Source organism: Lichenostomus cassidix, chromosome Z (assembly GCF_008360975.1).
Source record: "Lichenostomus cassidix isolate B80296 chromosome Z, HeHo_3.0, whole genome shotgun sequence".
Lineage (NCBI taxonomy): Eukaryota > Metazoa > Chordata > Aves > Passeriformes > Meliphagidae > Lichenostomus > Lichenostomus cassidix.
Genome location: NC_139511.1, coordinates 72,457,072 through 72,473,817, shown reverse-complemented (window position 1 = coordinate 72,473,817; position 16,746 = coordinate 72,457,072). Strand labels below are relative to the sequence as shown.

At 44.3% G+C, this 16,746-nt stretch overlaps 1 protein-coding gene across 1 annotated transcript in view; it reads left to right on the top strand.

The window, feature by feature from the left end:
- Positions 1 to 16,746, top strand: part of LOXHD1 (lipoxygenase homology PLAT domains 1) — a 149,048-nt gene that overhangs the window by 109,083 nt on the left and 23,219 nt on the right. The window contains exons 33-36 of the mRNA XM_085043463.1: positions 322 to 507; positions 3,400 to 3,527; positions 7,428 to 7,545; positions 15,662 to 15,839. Coding sequence (XP_084899589.1) covers positions 322 to 507; positions 3,400 to 3,527; positions 7,428 to 7,545; positions 15,662 to 15,839 — 610 coding nt within the window. The remainder of the gene's footprint in view (positions 1 to 321; positions 508 to 3,399; positions 3,528 to 7,427; positions 7,546 to 15,661; positions 15,840 to 16,746) is intronic.

Genomic DNA, 16,746 nt, shown 5'->3' with positions numbered 1-16,746 from the left:
TGTGTCTGCTGCTAACTGAAAATGAGCATATAGAGGTCAATGGAGCAGGAGCAGAGTAACAAGAGACTGGACGTGTTTTCATGTAGGTCAGTCCAGTCTACCTTGCATTTTTTTGAGACTGGCCTTCCCTCATGCACACCAGCTGATGACCTGAGCTCCCTTGCCCACGGCAATGGCACTGTTTCAGAGTTCCCTCTACCCCTTTGTGGAATGGTTTGTTGTGATGGTGTACACAGACCCTGAATCCTTCACTGCTGGGTGAATTTCTCATCCAGAGAAATCCCCTTTCCCCAGGAGGTGTTTTCTCTCTGTTCCTCACAGGTGGGGCATGATGGTGCTACCCCTGAGAGCTGCTGGATGCTGGAGGAGCTCACCATCATCGTGCCCACCAAAGGCGTCATGTACAACTTTGTCTGCAAGTGCTGGCTGGCCAGGGACAAAGGTGACGGGCTCACCTCACGAATCCTCAACATCCTGGATGCAGAATGTGTGAATGTGGGTGTCAAGGTAGGCTCCAGGCTCTCTTTGTGCCTCTAGCTGCTTCAGAGACCTCTGCTGACGGAGGCCATGTGTCAGCAGCTCCCATACTTTGACGTCTCCAAGTGAATTGAGCCTTCTCTTTGCTTTCCTTTCCTATGCCATTTTATTAGCCAAGTCTTTAGGCATGGTTTAGAATCATGACTGTTTTGAACACTGTTAGTAAGGCTGGCTGGACGCAGCCATGGCACAGAAGGAAGGGGAGAGCAGGGAGGACACAGTTCAGCAGCCTGTTCTCCTTTTGCTCCCCACTGAATCACCTGGTAACCACAGAGTGGGAGTAGCTTCAAGGTGAAGGAAGACTTCTAACTCATCAGATTAGAGCAGTGGAAATACCTTAATATTTCAAGCTCTCCATTCTGTGGCTATGTTCCAAATTTTTTAAAAGGGGACAGGGAAATTAATAATTATTGGAAGTTGTTGAAACATGAAATCATTTGTAAAACTGATCTTTGGTGAGAATAACTGATTAAAGTTGAATCAGTGATGAATAAAAGTCTATAGTCTTTTCACCCATATATATGAATTTCGAAGTAATATCTTCTATGCCATATTTCAAACAAGTACAAATTGGAAAGCCGAGCTGTGCTGATTTGTAGATGTAAGATTTGTGGCAGAAATAACAGTCTGGATGAATGTGGCAATAACACTGTGTTTAAATACCTGTGTGGCAATTTAAAATCTCTATAGATGTGCTTCTATTTACAGTCAGGTTACACTTTCATAGTACATTATTTTTTCTTTGCGCTGCTCTTGATTCCCAAGCTAAAGATATTCTCCTGAAATCTTTCTTTTTCCCCACACATGCAAAAACTTGATAACATTTTTATCATATATGAAGGATTCACCAAATCAATGCAGATTTCAGCAGTGGAATTGACCTAAGAGGGTATAAAAACCTGCCTCAGACTTAATACCAAGGTTAAAACTAACCTCATAAAAATGTCCCATCTGTCGTTTAACCTCCTGGATGAGGTTTCCAAATTCCTCTTCGTGAGCTGATAACTTGCCCATAGATTGAAATGGATGTTAATGAAGACTTATATTCAGTCTTCCTTTAAAAGCACAATCCTGAATATTTATTTCCATAAGAACGCCAAAAATAGACACAACTAACTACAATCTTTTTCCTGTGATACCAGGACAGAAACTTGATGGGAGATTTGAAGGAAAAAGGGGGAGATGCTTGGGACATGAAACCAGATGAGCATTTGACGTTTGGATCAGTCTCCTACTCGAGGGAATTTGGGACTGTTCCCTAGTAAATATCTGTAGTTAGAAACTGAGTCTTACAGGTTTTTTTAGAGTTCAAAGACAACTGATAGGTTTAGCATCATTGGCAAGATTAATACTTTTTTATTTGTCTTTTGCTTGGCTTTTGTGCAGCTATATATACCCATTTAATTTTCTTCTTGGCTTGCTATTCCCTCCTTTTGCTTTTAATTGAGTATTTGCCTTACCATACTTAGAGAAATTACTCAATGTCCACCATAGTCATTAAAAGCCTTTAATGCATTGGTAAAAGAGTTTTTATTCTCCTTCTTATAAAAATAGGATGCATTGCAAAGATTTAAAATATGTGTTGATGAATATGTGATTCGCAGGTTACTCAGGTTCAAACAAATGTGATTATTTCTTTTACTACGTTATTCCTTTGCCCTGTTTATTTATGTGACAGCCAAAATTCAGGCCAATAAAACTGGTCTAGCAGTTCACTATTTGAAACATGGTTACTTGGGGCTGTTTCTTGATATTCTTCCACATCCTAAATCCAGAGGTCTTGCTACCATAGCTATGATCTTGAAAGCATCTAATGGCCTAGAAGTCTTAAAACTCCTGACAGCTGCTGGGACTTGCACATTTTTTACATATTTATTCTGAGTGTTATTTTTCCCATGTCAGGAGAAAATAACAGAATTAGGCTAGTAGGGTGAAAATTAAAAAAACATCTTTTCACAAACTGGCACACCTTCAGTGCATGCAAGATCTGGGAGGACTCTGCATCTGCTGCAGCAGTGAGCATCTCCTTGCAGAACAGGATAGCTGAATTTTTGTGCCACAGGGAGTGCTCTGATGTATAAACCTCCAAACTGTTACTGATATTGGAATAAATGTTGTCCAGATGAACACTGAGCTTCTGGGGGAAACATTTTGCAATGGAGAAAAAGAAACAATTGTGGTTTTGTAGAGACTTTTTTTTTAAATTAGCAAGAGTTTGGCACAGTACAGAGGTGTGGAGTGCTGGATGTGACCAGGCAGAGATACTGGTAGCAGAGAGTTTGAGACACAGCTATTGAAGTGATAGTTGTGACTCCTGTGAAGGAGCAGCTTATGAGGTCTTCATCACTGGTGCTGCAACAGGACAAGGGATAATGGGTTTAAACTGAGGGAGAGTTGCCTTGAATCAGATAAAAGGAAGAAGTTTTTTACACTGAGGGTGATAGGACACTGGTATGGTTTCCCCAGAAAAACTGTAGTTCCCCCATCCCTGGAAGTGTCCAAGGCCAGGTTGGATGGGGCTTGGAGCAACCTGGGATAGTGGAAGGTGTGGAATGGGATGAGATTTAAATATCCCTTCCAACCCAATGGATTCAGTGATTCTGTGATTCAGAAGTCATCACAATGAATGTGTCTTCTTCTATACTGAGAAAATCTGCAGAAAAAAAATCATAGATGGAAGTCCTGTAGTTTTGATCTCTAACTTTGCCTCTGAAAACAATGGTGTGGAGAGGAACCAAAAAGTTGTGTTGCAGCCTTTTCTGTCATGGAAGTAGATCTCCAGGAAAGTCTGTTGCCCTGTTTAGCATGGGTTAAGGACAGCTGTTTAAATAAGGCCTTCTGGTTGTTTCCAATCCTCACCAGATCCTCTACGAAGTCACAGTTGTGACTGGAGACATCGAAGGTGGTGGTACTGATGCCAATATTTTCATGACTGTCTTTGGATCCAATGGGACCACTGAGGAGATGCAGCTGGACAAAAGTGGAGACAGGTACAGTGACTGTCATTTTTGTTGGTTGGAAGTGATGACAGATTTTAGTGTCAAGTCAAGAAGCACTTGGGGCTCTGATCATGCCCACCCACTGAAGCACAAACATTTACTCCTAATTGACTTTATAGATTCAGAGCTGGGCCCCCTGTGTGTGTTTCTGTCAGATATTTAGTGAGCAAAGCAAAGGAGAGCACTGTATAGCCAGGAAAACCACCCTTTGTCATTTGTACAAGTTTTGTTTAACCTGTTCCTTGGTGGCTTTAGAGATAAGCATCTTGAACAAAAATATGAAGTCCTGCATGGTCTCCAAGAAGAACTGTGAACATTGCCCAGGAGAGCACTGGGAAATGGATGGGTGGTGGCACCGAATGTTGCCCTGATTTTACTAAAAAGGTGAATTCTCATGTTTCCTTCATCAGAAATAGCTAACAAAGCCTAGTCTGACGCCCACAATTCTGTAAGCCAAAAAACCCACACGTGCCACCACTCATCCATTTCCCGATGTTTTCCTGCTCCTTCCCAGCACCTTTCCTAGTACAGAAAGCTATGGCATGCTCAAGAATGAACCATCTTTTAGTGGCAGGCTTCACCACACTTAAATTTAAATTTGCTGCTTCTGATCTTATCCAGCAAAGCACCTACAGAGCATCAGAAGGGTGGGAGCTTTCAGCCACAGGGCTGGAGCTCAGCTTGCTGAGGAGATGCTGGATAACTGAAGACAAGGTGCACCTTGCACAGAGGTGTTTGCAGTGGGATGTTTTACTTGAAGCTGTCATAACAGAGTGGCTGTCTGGACAAGCACAGTTAAGATTGAGAGCTTCATGTGTTTAGTTAGTAACAAGCATGAGCCTTATGTGTTGTGAAAAAAAAAATGCTGCAGAGGTGCTGCTGACTAAAATGGCAGTGAGAAACACAGCTGAGTTATGCAGAAAACCACAGCACTTGGCTGCTGCCCATCACAGAGGGACATCCAGCATGTGGGGTGATGCCCCTGGGTTGTGGCACAAGTGTGGCCATCAGTGACATCCCTCTTACAAGACCCTGGGCAAGCCCAAACTGGCCTGTCCTCCTCTGATTTAATCCTATCACTCAGTTCTAGAAGGTGGGAAAATGGACCACTGCTGTTTGTATTCAGAAATTAAGCAATTTCACATCAGGGTACCTCAACCAAAAATCTCTAAAGGGTATCAAGACATCTCCAGGCTCTCAGGAGCAGGGCTGCAGTCCTGCTGCATCTGGCAAGGCAGCTCATACCCCTAAACCTTGTGGCCTCTGAAAACCTATCCCATTTGTCTACACGGGAGGGATGGACAATCCCTGATATAAGAATATGAAAATGAAATAAAGGAAAATTGAAAAGTCTCTATGCTATTAGCTGTTTCAGTTGTCATCTGACAGTAGGAGATCTGTGAAAGGTGTTGAAAAATCACAGTTGCTGTGTAAAGAAGGAGGAAGTGTAAGGCAGAATTCTTATTAAGTTAACATCCCCAGGATGCTGTGCTGTTCTACTGACACATCTCTGCTAGCTGGAGGTGCTCTCTATCACACCTTCAGCCACACAGAGCTCTTGTCATCTCATTAGCACCCTCTGCAGAGGACATTCATGTCCCCAAATTCACATCCTGTCTGTTTCCACACCGCTGCCACCAGCCTTCATCCAGCTGTTGACAGCACAGGCTTACCTGGCTCTTTTCCACACAGAAATCTCTCCAGCCCTTGCACCAGCAGTGCAGGGATGGGTGAGAGCTGCTGCAACCAAATGGTAAAAGGCACTTCATCTTTACTGGGGCCATCCAGTGCCAATTCACTCACAGCAGCTTAGTGCATTACGAAGAACCGTCTGTCTAACCTGCCGCAGATTTAAGGCAATTTTCGCTACATTACTGTTATTGCCAAGACCCCTGGGCAATGGAAATATTTATAAGGGCAGGCATGGGTAGGAAAGCTTAATGAAATCCTTTAGATAAATGGTTCAGTGTCCTGAAAAGGGAATAGCAGCAGTCAGCTTGTCTGGCTACTTCTTCCCTTCTCAATTTTTTTCAGGTTTATGTTCATCTTCATATAAATTAGGGGTAGCAAAGAGCTTTTGGGTCACCCATTTGTCACTTCGGCAATCACTTCCCTCTAGCACTTCCCTCTTGGAAGTAGCAGGTGAGTATCAGCATTACAAACTTCAAATAAGGCATTTACTGAAGATAAATAATGTTTTATTTTGCTAGCAGACATTTTAGCTTAGGGCTGCTCAGCCTGGAAAGCCTCGGAGTGAGAGATTTCTATGAAGCTTTGTAGGTAATAGTGATTGTAATAAAAACTGATCATAGGATCACAGCATAATTCAGACTGGAAGGGTCACACCTTTTTCTTAAATAGATGTGGAAATCAATCCAGTCCAGGGACAAAAGTACATTCTATTTCTCACAGTGAGGCAGGCTGTCTCTGTATCAGGTACCACAGAAAGACAAGTAAGAAGAAAAAAGGAGTTTTTCAAAGAGCAAACATAACCCTTTATAACCAGAAATGGACTGGGATCAAAATGCCCTGTCCAAATGCCTCTGGGATTGCAGAGAAAGCAATGCCTGGATGAAAACTGAGAGGCTTGAGCCAACCCCTATTGCTAACATCTGCAGCTATGCATGCTCAGATAATGGTGTGAGTATAATCACATCCATCCTGCAGGGGGTAATCTGAACAGAGGTTGGTAAAGAAAATGCTTTTTTCTCACATTCTGGCACTGCATGGCTACAGGAGGCTGCATGCCTTGCCAGGAACGAGATATCATCATTATGGATTGTTTCTATTATGGCAATGCCCACATCTTGCAGGGCTCTTCCCAAACCTCTCAGCACACTCAGGTAATTCCCTGCAAGGAGAAGTTTGCATAAAGGAGGAACCCCAACAACAGAGTGGTCACTGTGTGCTTGGTAGACTCCCTGGATTTAGCAGCCATTCTCCTTAGCAAGGTTTGGATTTCCAACTCCAAGACCAGAGCAGGTCTCCAGTATTTGGGGGGCAAACTGGAAGACACACTTGCTCTGAACAGAGTAATGGTGAGCCTGAGGCAGAACTTTCACTGAAGCAAGGCGTTTCTCACAGCACCAGTGGTGCCAAGAGGGAGGGAAGGTGCAGTCCTAGCCAATGTAATCTTCTTTGGGAAGCACATGTTAGCTGTTTTTTCCCTTCTCCTGCTTTCTGCTGATTGCTCTGGATGAGCAGTTCCTGCACATCCTTGTGCCTTTACTCAGCAGCCACGCGCCGGGGAAGGTCTTTCACACAAGGTTACACAAACCCTCCCTGGCTCTTACCAGAGGCAGAGACAGTTTGCAAATCCAAATCCCACAAATTCACGAGGCTGGTTTTGCCTCCATTCCAGCACAATTTGCCTGTGCTTGCTAAACCTGGGCACTGGGCTCCAACCTGCAGTCCTGGTGCTGCATTTCCCTGAGCTGCAGCAACTGCCTCTCTCCATGGCAAACACAAAGTTTTGTGCTGCACCTCAGGGAAAGGAGATGAGGCAAAATTATTTTGCCTTCTAGTTGGAACGGGCCAAGGGCAAGCAAGTGGGCAGCTGCCAGGAGGGAGGCGATGTGCAGAAGGCTGACTGTGAGTCGCTATTGTTCTGGTTACAAACAGAGAGCTAATGTATGCCACAGGCTGCCTGGAGCAGCTCCAGGTGGGCTGTGTTTTCCAGGGAAGGAGGAATCCCTGTCAAATCTGCACTGAGGTGTCTTGCCAACAGCACAGTAGCTGGTGCTTGCAGTGCAGGAAAGCTCAAGTCCAATAAAGAGCACTCATAAACTTTTAATTTGAGGCTGCTGGCACGGCGAGGGCTGCGGCGTGGGACGGAGATGCAGCGACACTAAAAAGCAGCAGGAAACCTCCTTGGTCTTGCAATCCCTGCAGGTTTGAGCGAGGCCAGGAGGACAGTTTCATCATGGAGATCGCCGATGTTGCTCCCCTGAGGAAGATGAGGATCCGGACGGACGGGAAGGGGACACGGCCGCACTGGTTCATGGAAAGGGTAATGCACTTGGCATCGTGCATCTCTCACAGCCTGGTGCCCTGCAGCCTCCCAGCCCCTGGCCAAGGGGAGAAAGGCACCCAGTGGCTTGTTTTTATTAATTTCCTGCACTTTTTGTCTTTAGTTTCTCATGGTTTTTCCCTGCAGGAATTGAGTCAAGAAAGAAGAGCTTTGCTGTAAAGCTTTATTGAGGGTGGAAATACCATGTCTGGAAGCGTTCAAAAGGCTTCTGAATGTGGCAAACTTGTGGGAGATGGTTTAGTAATGACCACTGTGGTGCTGAGTTAATGGGTGGATTTGATGATATTGGACATCTTTTCCAACCTAAATGATTCCATGATTTCACCACAGATTCTACGGTTAGATCTCACTGTCCTTCCCTGCATGAGCCTTTGTTGGTCACCAGGGCACCTGCAACATTTTCTGGTGCCTGGGATGTACCCTCAGCCCCTAAACATCTCTGACATGTGGGAATCTGAATCCATGGGAGGGTGGATGTTTTTCTGCCAGAGACACCCTGGGCTGGGTGGGACATTTCCTAATAATCCACCCAGTCAGCTGCATCCCATCTCTCCCCTTTCCTTCTCCTCTAGCACACAAGCAGATTTCTTTCTTTTCTTGTTCATACAAGTAAGGTGTCATTTTTATCATGCATTTTGAATGGAACATGCAAATTGATAGAATTTTTCCCTAATGTCCTACCTTGCATGAAAGTACAGTGCTTGCCTTTATCTTTTCTGACAAAACCATTTTTCAGTCAAAAGTGGTTTGCTTTTTGTGGGTCCCTATAGTTATATTTGTAAGATAGAGGGGGAATGATGTGCTGATTTCAGACCATCAGATGTCATTAATGGAGAAACACATCTCTGCCATTTTCCTTTGCCATACTTTTTCTGGAGAAGATGTTCTGCTGGATTTCTGCATCTTGACCTTTTTATGAGAACATTTGAAGACCCAGTAGCTTAACCATGGGCAGAAGGAATACTGCATGATTTTTTTTATTTGGCCTTTTATCCTTTTTGACTAGTTTACACAAATTCTTCTTTTTCCCATGGATATTTCTAAACACTGATTCTACCTAGCCATGAGTTTTCAGCGAAGTGATGAACTTCACTTTCAGAAGCATTTCTGTGCTGCACTACCATTTTCACTTCAGCATTTCCACTCCTAAATTTTTTCCTCAGTAGATGGGGATGGAGGAGAACTGAAAGAGAAATTTAGGTTGGATATTAGGAAGAAATTCTTTACTGTGAAGGTGCTGAAATGCTGGAACAGTTTGCCCAAGGAGATTGTGGATGCCTGAAGTGTTCAAGGCCAGGTTGGATGGGGCTTGGAGGACCCTGGGAGAATGGAAGGTGTCCCTGCCCACGGCAGAAGGTGGAACTGGATGAGCTTTAAGGTTGCTTCCAGTCCTTAACATTCTATGAATCTATGATGACACTTGTGCAGCTTTTCAAAGGATTAGATCTCCAGCACATATCTTTAGAATAGATTCCACAGATGCACAGCTTTTCTCCCTGTGCCTAAGGAATAACTCAATCTGTTCTCTGATTTGATTCAGATGTCTTGGTCAAACTCCCGTTGTAATTTCTCACATGCCTTCCCCTGAGTTTTATAAATCGTATTAATATAAAATGAAATAAAATAAAGCTTATTCATCCAGAAACATTCCAGGCCTTGCAACCATGAATCAGCAGTAGCACAGAGGCAAGGGATGGTGGCATCTTTATTTGTGACTTTCCACCTTCCTGTTGCCTGCTCTGTCCAGACATTCCAAAACCTCAACTTGCTGGACTCTTCTACCAAAAGCAAAGCTGTTCCAGGAAAATGGGCAAAGAGGACTCTCATTTGGACCTATCCAGCTGGCTTACAGCCACCTTCCAGCTTTACAGAAGCCACAGGTGGATGATGCACACAAGAACAGGTCTTGGCAACAGGCTTAAAAAAGGGCTTGTAAAGTGAGGGAGAGCAGCTTTTTAATGGGCAGAGGGTGACAGAACAAGGGGTAACAGTTTCAAACTAAAAGAGGAGAGATTTAGGCTAGATATTAGAAAGAAATTCTTGTCTGTGAGGGTGGTGAGGCCCTGGTACAGGGTGCCCAGAGAAGCTGTGGCTGGCCCTGGATCCCTGGCAGTGTCCAAGGCCAGGCTGGACAGGGCTTGGAGCAACCTGGGATAGTGGAAGGTGTCCCTGCCCATGGCAGAGGGTTGAACTATAAGGTCCTTAAGGTTCCTTCCCACCCAAACCACTCTTTTATAATCCTATTATTTTAGACTCTTATTAACATTATGGCTATAGTTTCTATTTTTCTTAGAGAAGCAGAGCACAGAGGATCTTCTAACTCCAGTGTTATGTAGAGAACTGTATTTATTGGTTTTCTTTGCCACCTTCCCTGCAAAGGTAAACACAGCATTTGCATTCCCAGGCAGAGGGTGCCTACAGAAGCATTCTGGAAGAGGGGAGGAAGGATTTGTGTTCTCTGATTTGTATTCCAGCCTTAAAAACTTACATAGCCTGGTGTGACATGAAAACTGATCGGAGCCCATTTCCATTTCTGTCAAAAGTGCATATTAAAACTGCATAATGAAATACTTGTGGGGGTAGTGCTAAACTCTCAGACAGATGGTTCACAGTTAGTGCTAACTAGCACAGTGAAATGAGAAGCTAGATTAAGCCATCAACCCCGTAATTAACCATTTGTTGCTCCATTTATCTACATGATATTCTCAGTTTTCTTGTTCTATTAAACTAACAATAAATGATCTTTTTAATTCGCTTTGGTCTTTTGGAAAACTGTTGCTAGCCATAATTTATACTGCTTTTAGTTTACCAGATATAGAAATGCATAAATACCAATTAAAATGCATGAATTATCAATGATTCTGTACACAGCCAAAAGATTCAATTTACAAGCAGGCAAGTGGTCGTATTTTTTTTCTGTCTACATAAAATACACTAAAATTTCATTCAGAATCTCAGCAAAGTAATGAACTTGGTGCTGAAAATTCAAACTGCGCCACAAGTAGCAATAAGTTTTAAATGCTGATACCGAAACCTCTAGAGGGAACAAAATTTGATTAGTGATGTTTTGCAACAAAATGAACATTATTCATCATTACAATGCCTGAAAAGGCATTGTGGATGTTCTCTGAAGCTGAGCAATGCTTTCTGATCACAGCACTGCTGAGAGGGACATAGAGTGTGGATCTTTTCCACTGACCTAATGCTGAATCTCATGTTCTTCCACATCAAGCTACCATGACACTGCTCCATGTTTCTGAAAAATCAGGGAACAGAGTCACAGAATCACAGAATCACAGAATCACAGAATCACAGAATCACAGAATCACAGAATCACAGAATCACAGAATCACAGAATCACAGAATCACAGAATGGTTTGGGCTGGAGGGAACCTCATAGATCATCTCATTCCACCTCCTGCCCTGGGCAGGGCCTCCTTCCACTATCCCAAGCCCCATCCAACCTGGCCTTGGACACTGCCAGGGATCCAGGGGCAGCCACAGCTTCTCTGGGCAATCTGTGCCAGGATCTCACCACCCTCAGCATAAAAAAATTGTGATTTTAATTAGGAAACTTATCTAATGCTTTGGAAACCTCTTCCTGGGATAACTGGTTCCTCAGTCCCTGTGATGATTTCACCTGCTGCCCAATGTCTCAGCTATGAAGTTGAAAAGCTAGGAAAAGAAGGGATGAAAGCTGAGTGAAATAGCAGGAATTATGAGACTGTTGAATTCTGCAGAGTTGCTTCCCTCAGAATTTTAATGTTACTTTGTGCTGTCAAAGCCAGACAGATAAGAAGCTGCCTTAATGAAGCACTAATTGCATTGCATTCAAACGTCACAAATAATCCTGCATGTGGGACTCGGTCTTTATTCAGTTCTTTCTCCTTTGTGTAAAGGAGATTAAGAGAATTTGAGAATTATTATTGAGAATTGAGAATTATATAGCTGAAGCTGACTTTTATTCTTTGCAAAAGAGAGAAGTCTATTTGTTTTATAGTCAGAAGGTCCTGGTTTAAAGTGAAGAATAATGACATGTAACAGAAGCATAAAATCTTGCATTTGAGCCTTTAAAGGTGAATTTCAGCAGCTGTGTATTTTGGTGTCAGTGGAGTGAGAGACCCTGTGGAGCATGTTTTACATGACATCTAGAAAAAGACTAGGTAGGGGTAAATCAAATAATCGGACATGTCAAACCTTTCCATTGAAGGAGACAGCATGCAATTAATTTGGTTTAAAATTCCTGTCAACTGCTGTATTTGCTCAGCTACAAAACAAATTATCAGCGTGTTATTCATACACACTTCTGCCACTTTCTTTTCATTGCTTATAGGTGTTCCACAGCCCAGTCAGCTTCTTGTATAATTAGCAAGAAAGTTCAAGCTGAAAAGCACTCTGGATGCCCACAGCAAGTTCTAGGTATCCTAAAAAATAGCTCAAGTGCAGTGTAAAGTAGTGGTCTCATTGCCAAGCAGTAGCTAGTTGTACTGAGAGAAACAGGCAGAAATTAAATATAGTCTCAGCTCAGCTTGCTGAGATGACTTTCTTGACCCTCATGATTGAAACCAAAATCCTGCATCATCCTCTGTGTGTGCAACACCCACAAACATGCTTCTTGCAGGATGGGATTCATTTTCTGCTATTTCAGTCACTGAAAAAGGCTACATTTCACCCCTTCCAGCAAGCTATTCAGGCCCCCTTTGTAGTCATGAGACAGATGGACCAGAGAGGGGGACATGACTTGAAAATCTCCTTACCTGCCCCAGTTTGGGTGGGATGTGTGGCTTCCCTGAGGACACCGCCAGTGACCACAGGACGTGTTTAGGCTGGCTGACCAGCATTTAGGGGGTCCTTCATGGGTAAGTGAGGCAATGTACCCACATTGTGACTCAGCAGGCAGCTGTGACCCACAGCTGCTGCTTCAATGTCTCTTGCTGTGATCACAGAATCATAGTTTGGAAGGCTGGAAAAGACCTTTAAAGGTCATCCCATTCCACCCCGTGCCACGGGCAGGGACACCTTCCACTATCCCAGCTTGCTCCAAGCCCTGTCCAGCCTGGCCCAGGACACTGCCAGGGATCCAGGGACAGCCACAGCTTCTCTGGGCACCCTGTGCCAGGGCCTCACCACCCTCACAGCCAGCAATTCCTTCCCAATATCCCATCTCTCCCTGCCCTCTGGCACTGGGAAGCCATTCCCTGTGTCCTGCCCCTCCATGCCTTGTCCCCAGTCCCTCTGCAGCTCTCCTGGAGCCCCTTTAGGCCCTGGCAGGAGCTCTGAGCTCTCCCTGGAGCTTCTCTTGTCCAGCTGAACACCCCCAGCTCTCCCAGCCTGGCTCCAGAGCAGAGTTGCTCCAGCCCTGGCAGCATCTCCGTGCCTCCTCTGGCCTGGCTGCAGCAGCTCCAGCTCCTTGTGCTGTTGTTCCCAGGGCTGGGGCAGCTCTGCAGCTGAGCTCTCACCTGAGCATAGGGGCAGAGGAGCAGAATCCTCCCCTCCCTGCTGCCCACACTAGACTCAGCCCAGGACAGAGTTGGATTTCTGGGCTGACATCTCTCGGGCAAAAGAGTTCATAAAGTGAATCTCTTTCCCCAGTCTGCTCCTCCTGTAGCACCACCCAGAGCAAGGTATCAGGGGCAGGTCTCTGTATCTGCCCTTGCTGCTCACAGGAAGATGCACTCAGATGCAATCAAACATCCTGGGTGAGGGGCTAAGGATGGAAAAAGCTGGCATTTTGCTCTGATAGTTTTGATAGCCAGATGTTTTTTCTCAGACAGCATCTGGAGAGCTGAGCATGGGCTGGGTATTCGTGAGAGGCCTGACCTCTCTGTCTGTCACTGCTCTCCAGCTGACAGCTCTAATCTGCTTCTATCCCCACTGCTTCCCTGGCAATTCCCTGCAAGCTTTGCCCAGGACATTTTGCCACTAACAGTGTCATGGTCATTCCCAAGCAGGTCAGAGGTACTGCTGGCTGAACCTTCTCCAGCATAGAGTTTATGCAGCAGGGTGGGGGGAAAAAAGACATTTTCAGTCAACCTTTTTTCCCTCTTGGTTTTATCAGTGGTCATTCAATTTTGCAAATTTCAGCCAAAGAAAACTTTCTGGGTTGGACTTCTAAGAGCGTGCAGGCATTGTTCACACATCCTTTGGAGAGGACACCCCTGTGCCCCAGCAGAAAGGCCACCAGCTGGGGTGGGGAACACCTGATTTCTTGGTTCAAAGCAAGGATTTGATTCAGTACCTCTTGACTCATAGCACAGTTTTTTTGACCACAAAGTGATAGTGTCACTGGCTATGAATAAGCAGCTTTTTAGAAAAGTGGGACATCTTCTACAGCCAAAAATGTCCCAGGACAGGACGGTGAAGGTGCTACATTACAGACCCCTGTTTAGCATCAGGCAGAGTGAAACCCCCAGATAAGTGTCCTACCCACAGAACCATTCAGTGCACAAATAGCATGGCTTACTGCTCAGCTTTGGTATAGCTACTGCCCTCCTTAAAACAAATTTTTGTAACCTGGAGCAGTATTCTTCTTTTGAACTTCTAAAGACTCCAGCAAGGCTTGGTTGGGGTCAACAGAAGGCCCTGGACTGGGACACCTGAAGTTTGAGGACAGAATCTGAGCACATTTTATCTCAAGATAAGTTTTACTGAGTTTTTTTCTTAGGCTGATATATGAGCATGTGGTGGAAGGTCACTGAGGTGTTTAAGGGGCCACAGGAAGCAAATGGCACACTAGGAAAGGCTGAGAAAAATAGAGTTTTTAAGCAATGACAAGAAAAGGCTGAGGGGTAATCCAATTACAGTCTTCTGCTGCTTGAAAGGAGGTTACAGAAACCATTGATCCAGACTCTTCTCAGAGGTGGACAGCAAAAAGGCATGAGCAATGGACAGGAGCTGCAGTGAGGAAATCCCTGATTAGATATAAAGAATAAAATCTTCCCAATGAGAGTGGTGCAGTCCTGTGATGAGGATTGAGAATGTCTGGGGAATCTACACCCTTGAAGATTTTCACAGCTCAGTCGGACAAGGCTTTGCAGCTGGCCATGCCTGGAGCAGGGGGTGGAACTCTACACCTCCAGGCATCCCTTTTAATGTAACATTTCCCACCACTCCTGATTAATTCCTCCCTACTATTATGCCACTGTTCTCTGACATGTCTGGGCTCATGTTTCCATGGCCTTTGCAGTGACAGTGTTTGCTGATGCACTGCTACACATAGGTACAGTCTGTGTTTCTGTTAGATGGCAACACAAATAGTAATTTACAGCTCTGTCTCGTCCTTTCCCTTCATGTCCCCCAATTTGGTGAGAACTTACTGCTAGGTTTTTGCTCTAGGCAGGTGCAATGCTTTTCTCCCACCTGAGTGATGCTCCACTGAGCCCACATTCAACAAGAGACATAAAGGTGGGTATTTTATTAGGCGTTTGTTGGAGTAACTTGTTGAGCTGCTTTGAATTCATTCCCATTCTGTTCTTACCACCAACAGCATCTGAGCTGCTTCCATGACATGTTAGATAGTGTGACTAATATCTGTTGCATACTGTTTGTTCTGTCACCTTTTCCCAGAGGGAGAAGTGTGTGAAATAATAAGTTTTGCTGGCCTAATTTTATCTTGTGCCTTGTTTTAACTTGTTTGGGCTTGGTTTGTGTCTCTCTACAACAATTTCTGCATGCTCACGCAAAGGAGGCAGGCAAAAGAAAGACGCTGGGTGCTTCAAGGAGAGGTAGTGAAGTTTTTAATAACTCTGTTGCTTCTTTGGAGTGAATTCTATGCTGGCTCACAGGAGAGGTCTGACTCTCTTAGAGAGGAGCTTTGTCCATAACTTAGGTCAGAGGAGCAAATTCTCCCTTTGCTTTGCCCCGCAGGTGAAAAAGCACTATAATGCTATGAAGACAATTTCTCAGGACAAAGCACCACAGCAAATATTGTCCATAGGAGAAAGTTCCATCCATCCCAGAAGAGCTCAGTATGGGCTTTGGAGCTATGGCCAAGCTCTCCCATGTCCTACCACATCATGCACTTTATAAGTTTAACATTTGCCCTCATTCAAATGGTAACTAAAGTGAGTTTTTCCCCCATGCTGGCTCTTCACAGATCACCCTGAAGAACCTGACTAATCAAGAAGTGGCCACATTTACCTATGGGGATTGGCTGTCCAAGCTGAAAAACGAAAATGGAAGCCTGCAGTGTGAGATGCCAGCTGTCATAAATGATGAGCAGATGATGGAGGACACCACATACACTCTGCAGGTTAAAACCAGTGATGTTGGAGGTTGGTCCTTGCTAGATGTTTTATGACTTTTCTAGCATGAAGTTTGGTCTCTAGAAATGGAAAACATCTGCCTCATTTGAAATTACATTTTAAAGAACACAGTTTAGCTGGAATAAAACCATTTTGGCTCACTGTTCACTATGGCAGTGTCACTCTGAGAAATTCACTCTTATCTGAACTCTGGGCATAACATATTTAGACACAAGGCCCATGTTTGACTGCTCTTTGGTTCCCCTGAAGACACCTCAAGAGAAACTATTGCCAGACTAAGTTGCAGAGGTCAGCAGCCACATTTTTCTTTTTTGGTCAGGTCCATCCATGTAGGGTGGTCAGAGCTGGTGTGCTTCAGGTTTGCAGTCAGCACTGTTTGTCTTGCCCAAAGCACACAGCAATAATTCACCCACCTTTTCAAAGTGTCTTGAGACCATTTATCTCAAGCTGAAAATAGAAATAGAAAAAAAAAATCCTAAATGCACACCAGATAGAAGAGGTGGAATGGAGTATAGAGAAAGCTGCAGAGCTTCAAGTGCTGAGAAATGCAGTTCCAATGTCATTTCCTGGGTACACTGCCTCCTTTCATGGGAGTTTTTGTCAGACTGCTGGATGAAAGCTGCAGCCATATACAAGGTGTCTCTTGCCAAGACGGGGCAAGCCAGAGGTTGTTTTGAAGAGACCTTGTTTCAAAGGTTGTCCCTCAAGTGAGATTCTGTCACACCAGTGCACATAATCACCTCCTGACCTCTAAATCTCTTTTATTTTTCTGCTTTGTCACTTCTTCTTTTTTCTTTTTTTTTTTTTCCCCTCTTGGTTTTATCAGTGGTTATTTATGCAGCTTCTGAGGTTTGATCTAAGAATATCAAAATTTCCCTGGCAGACCATCTTTGTGCCACTTCACCATTTCTTATCT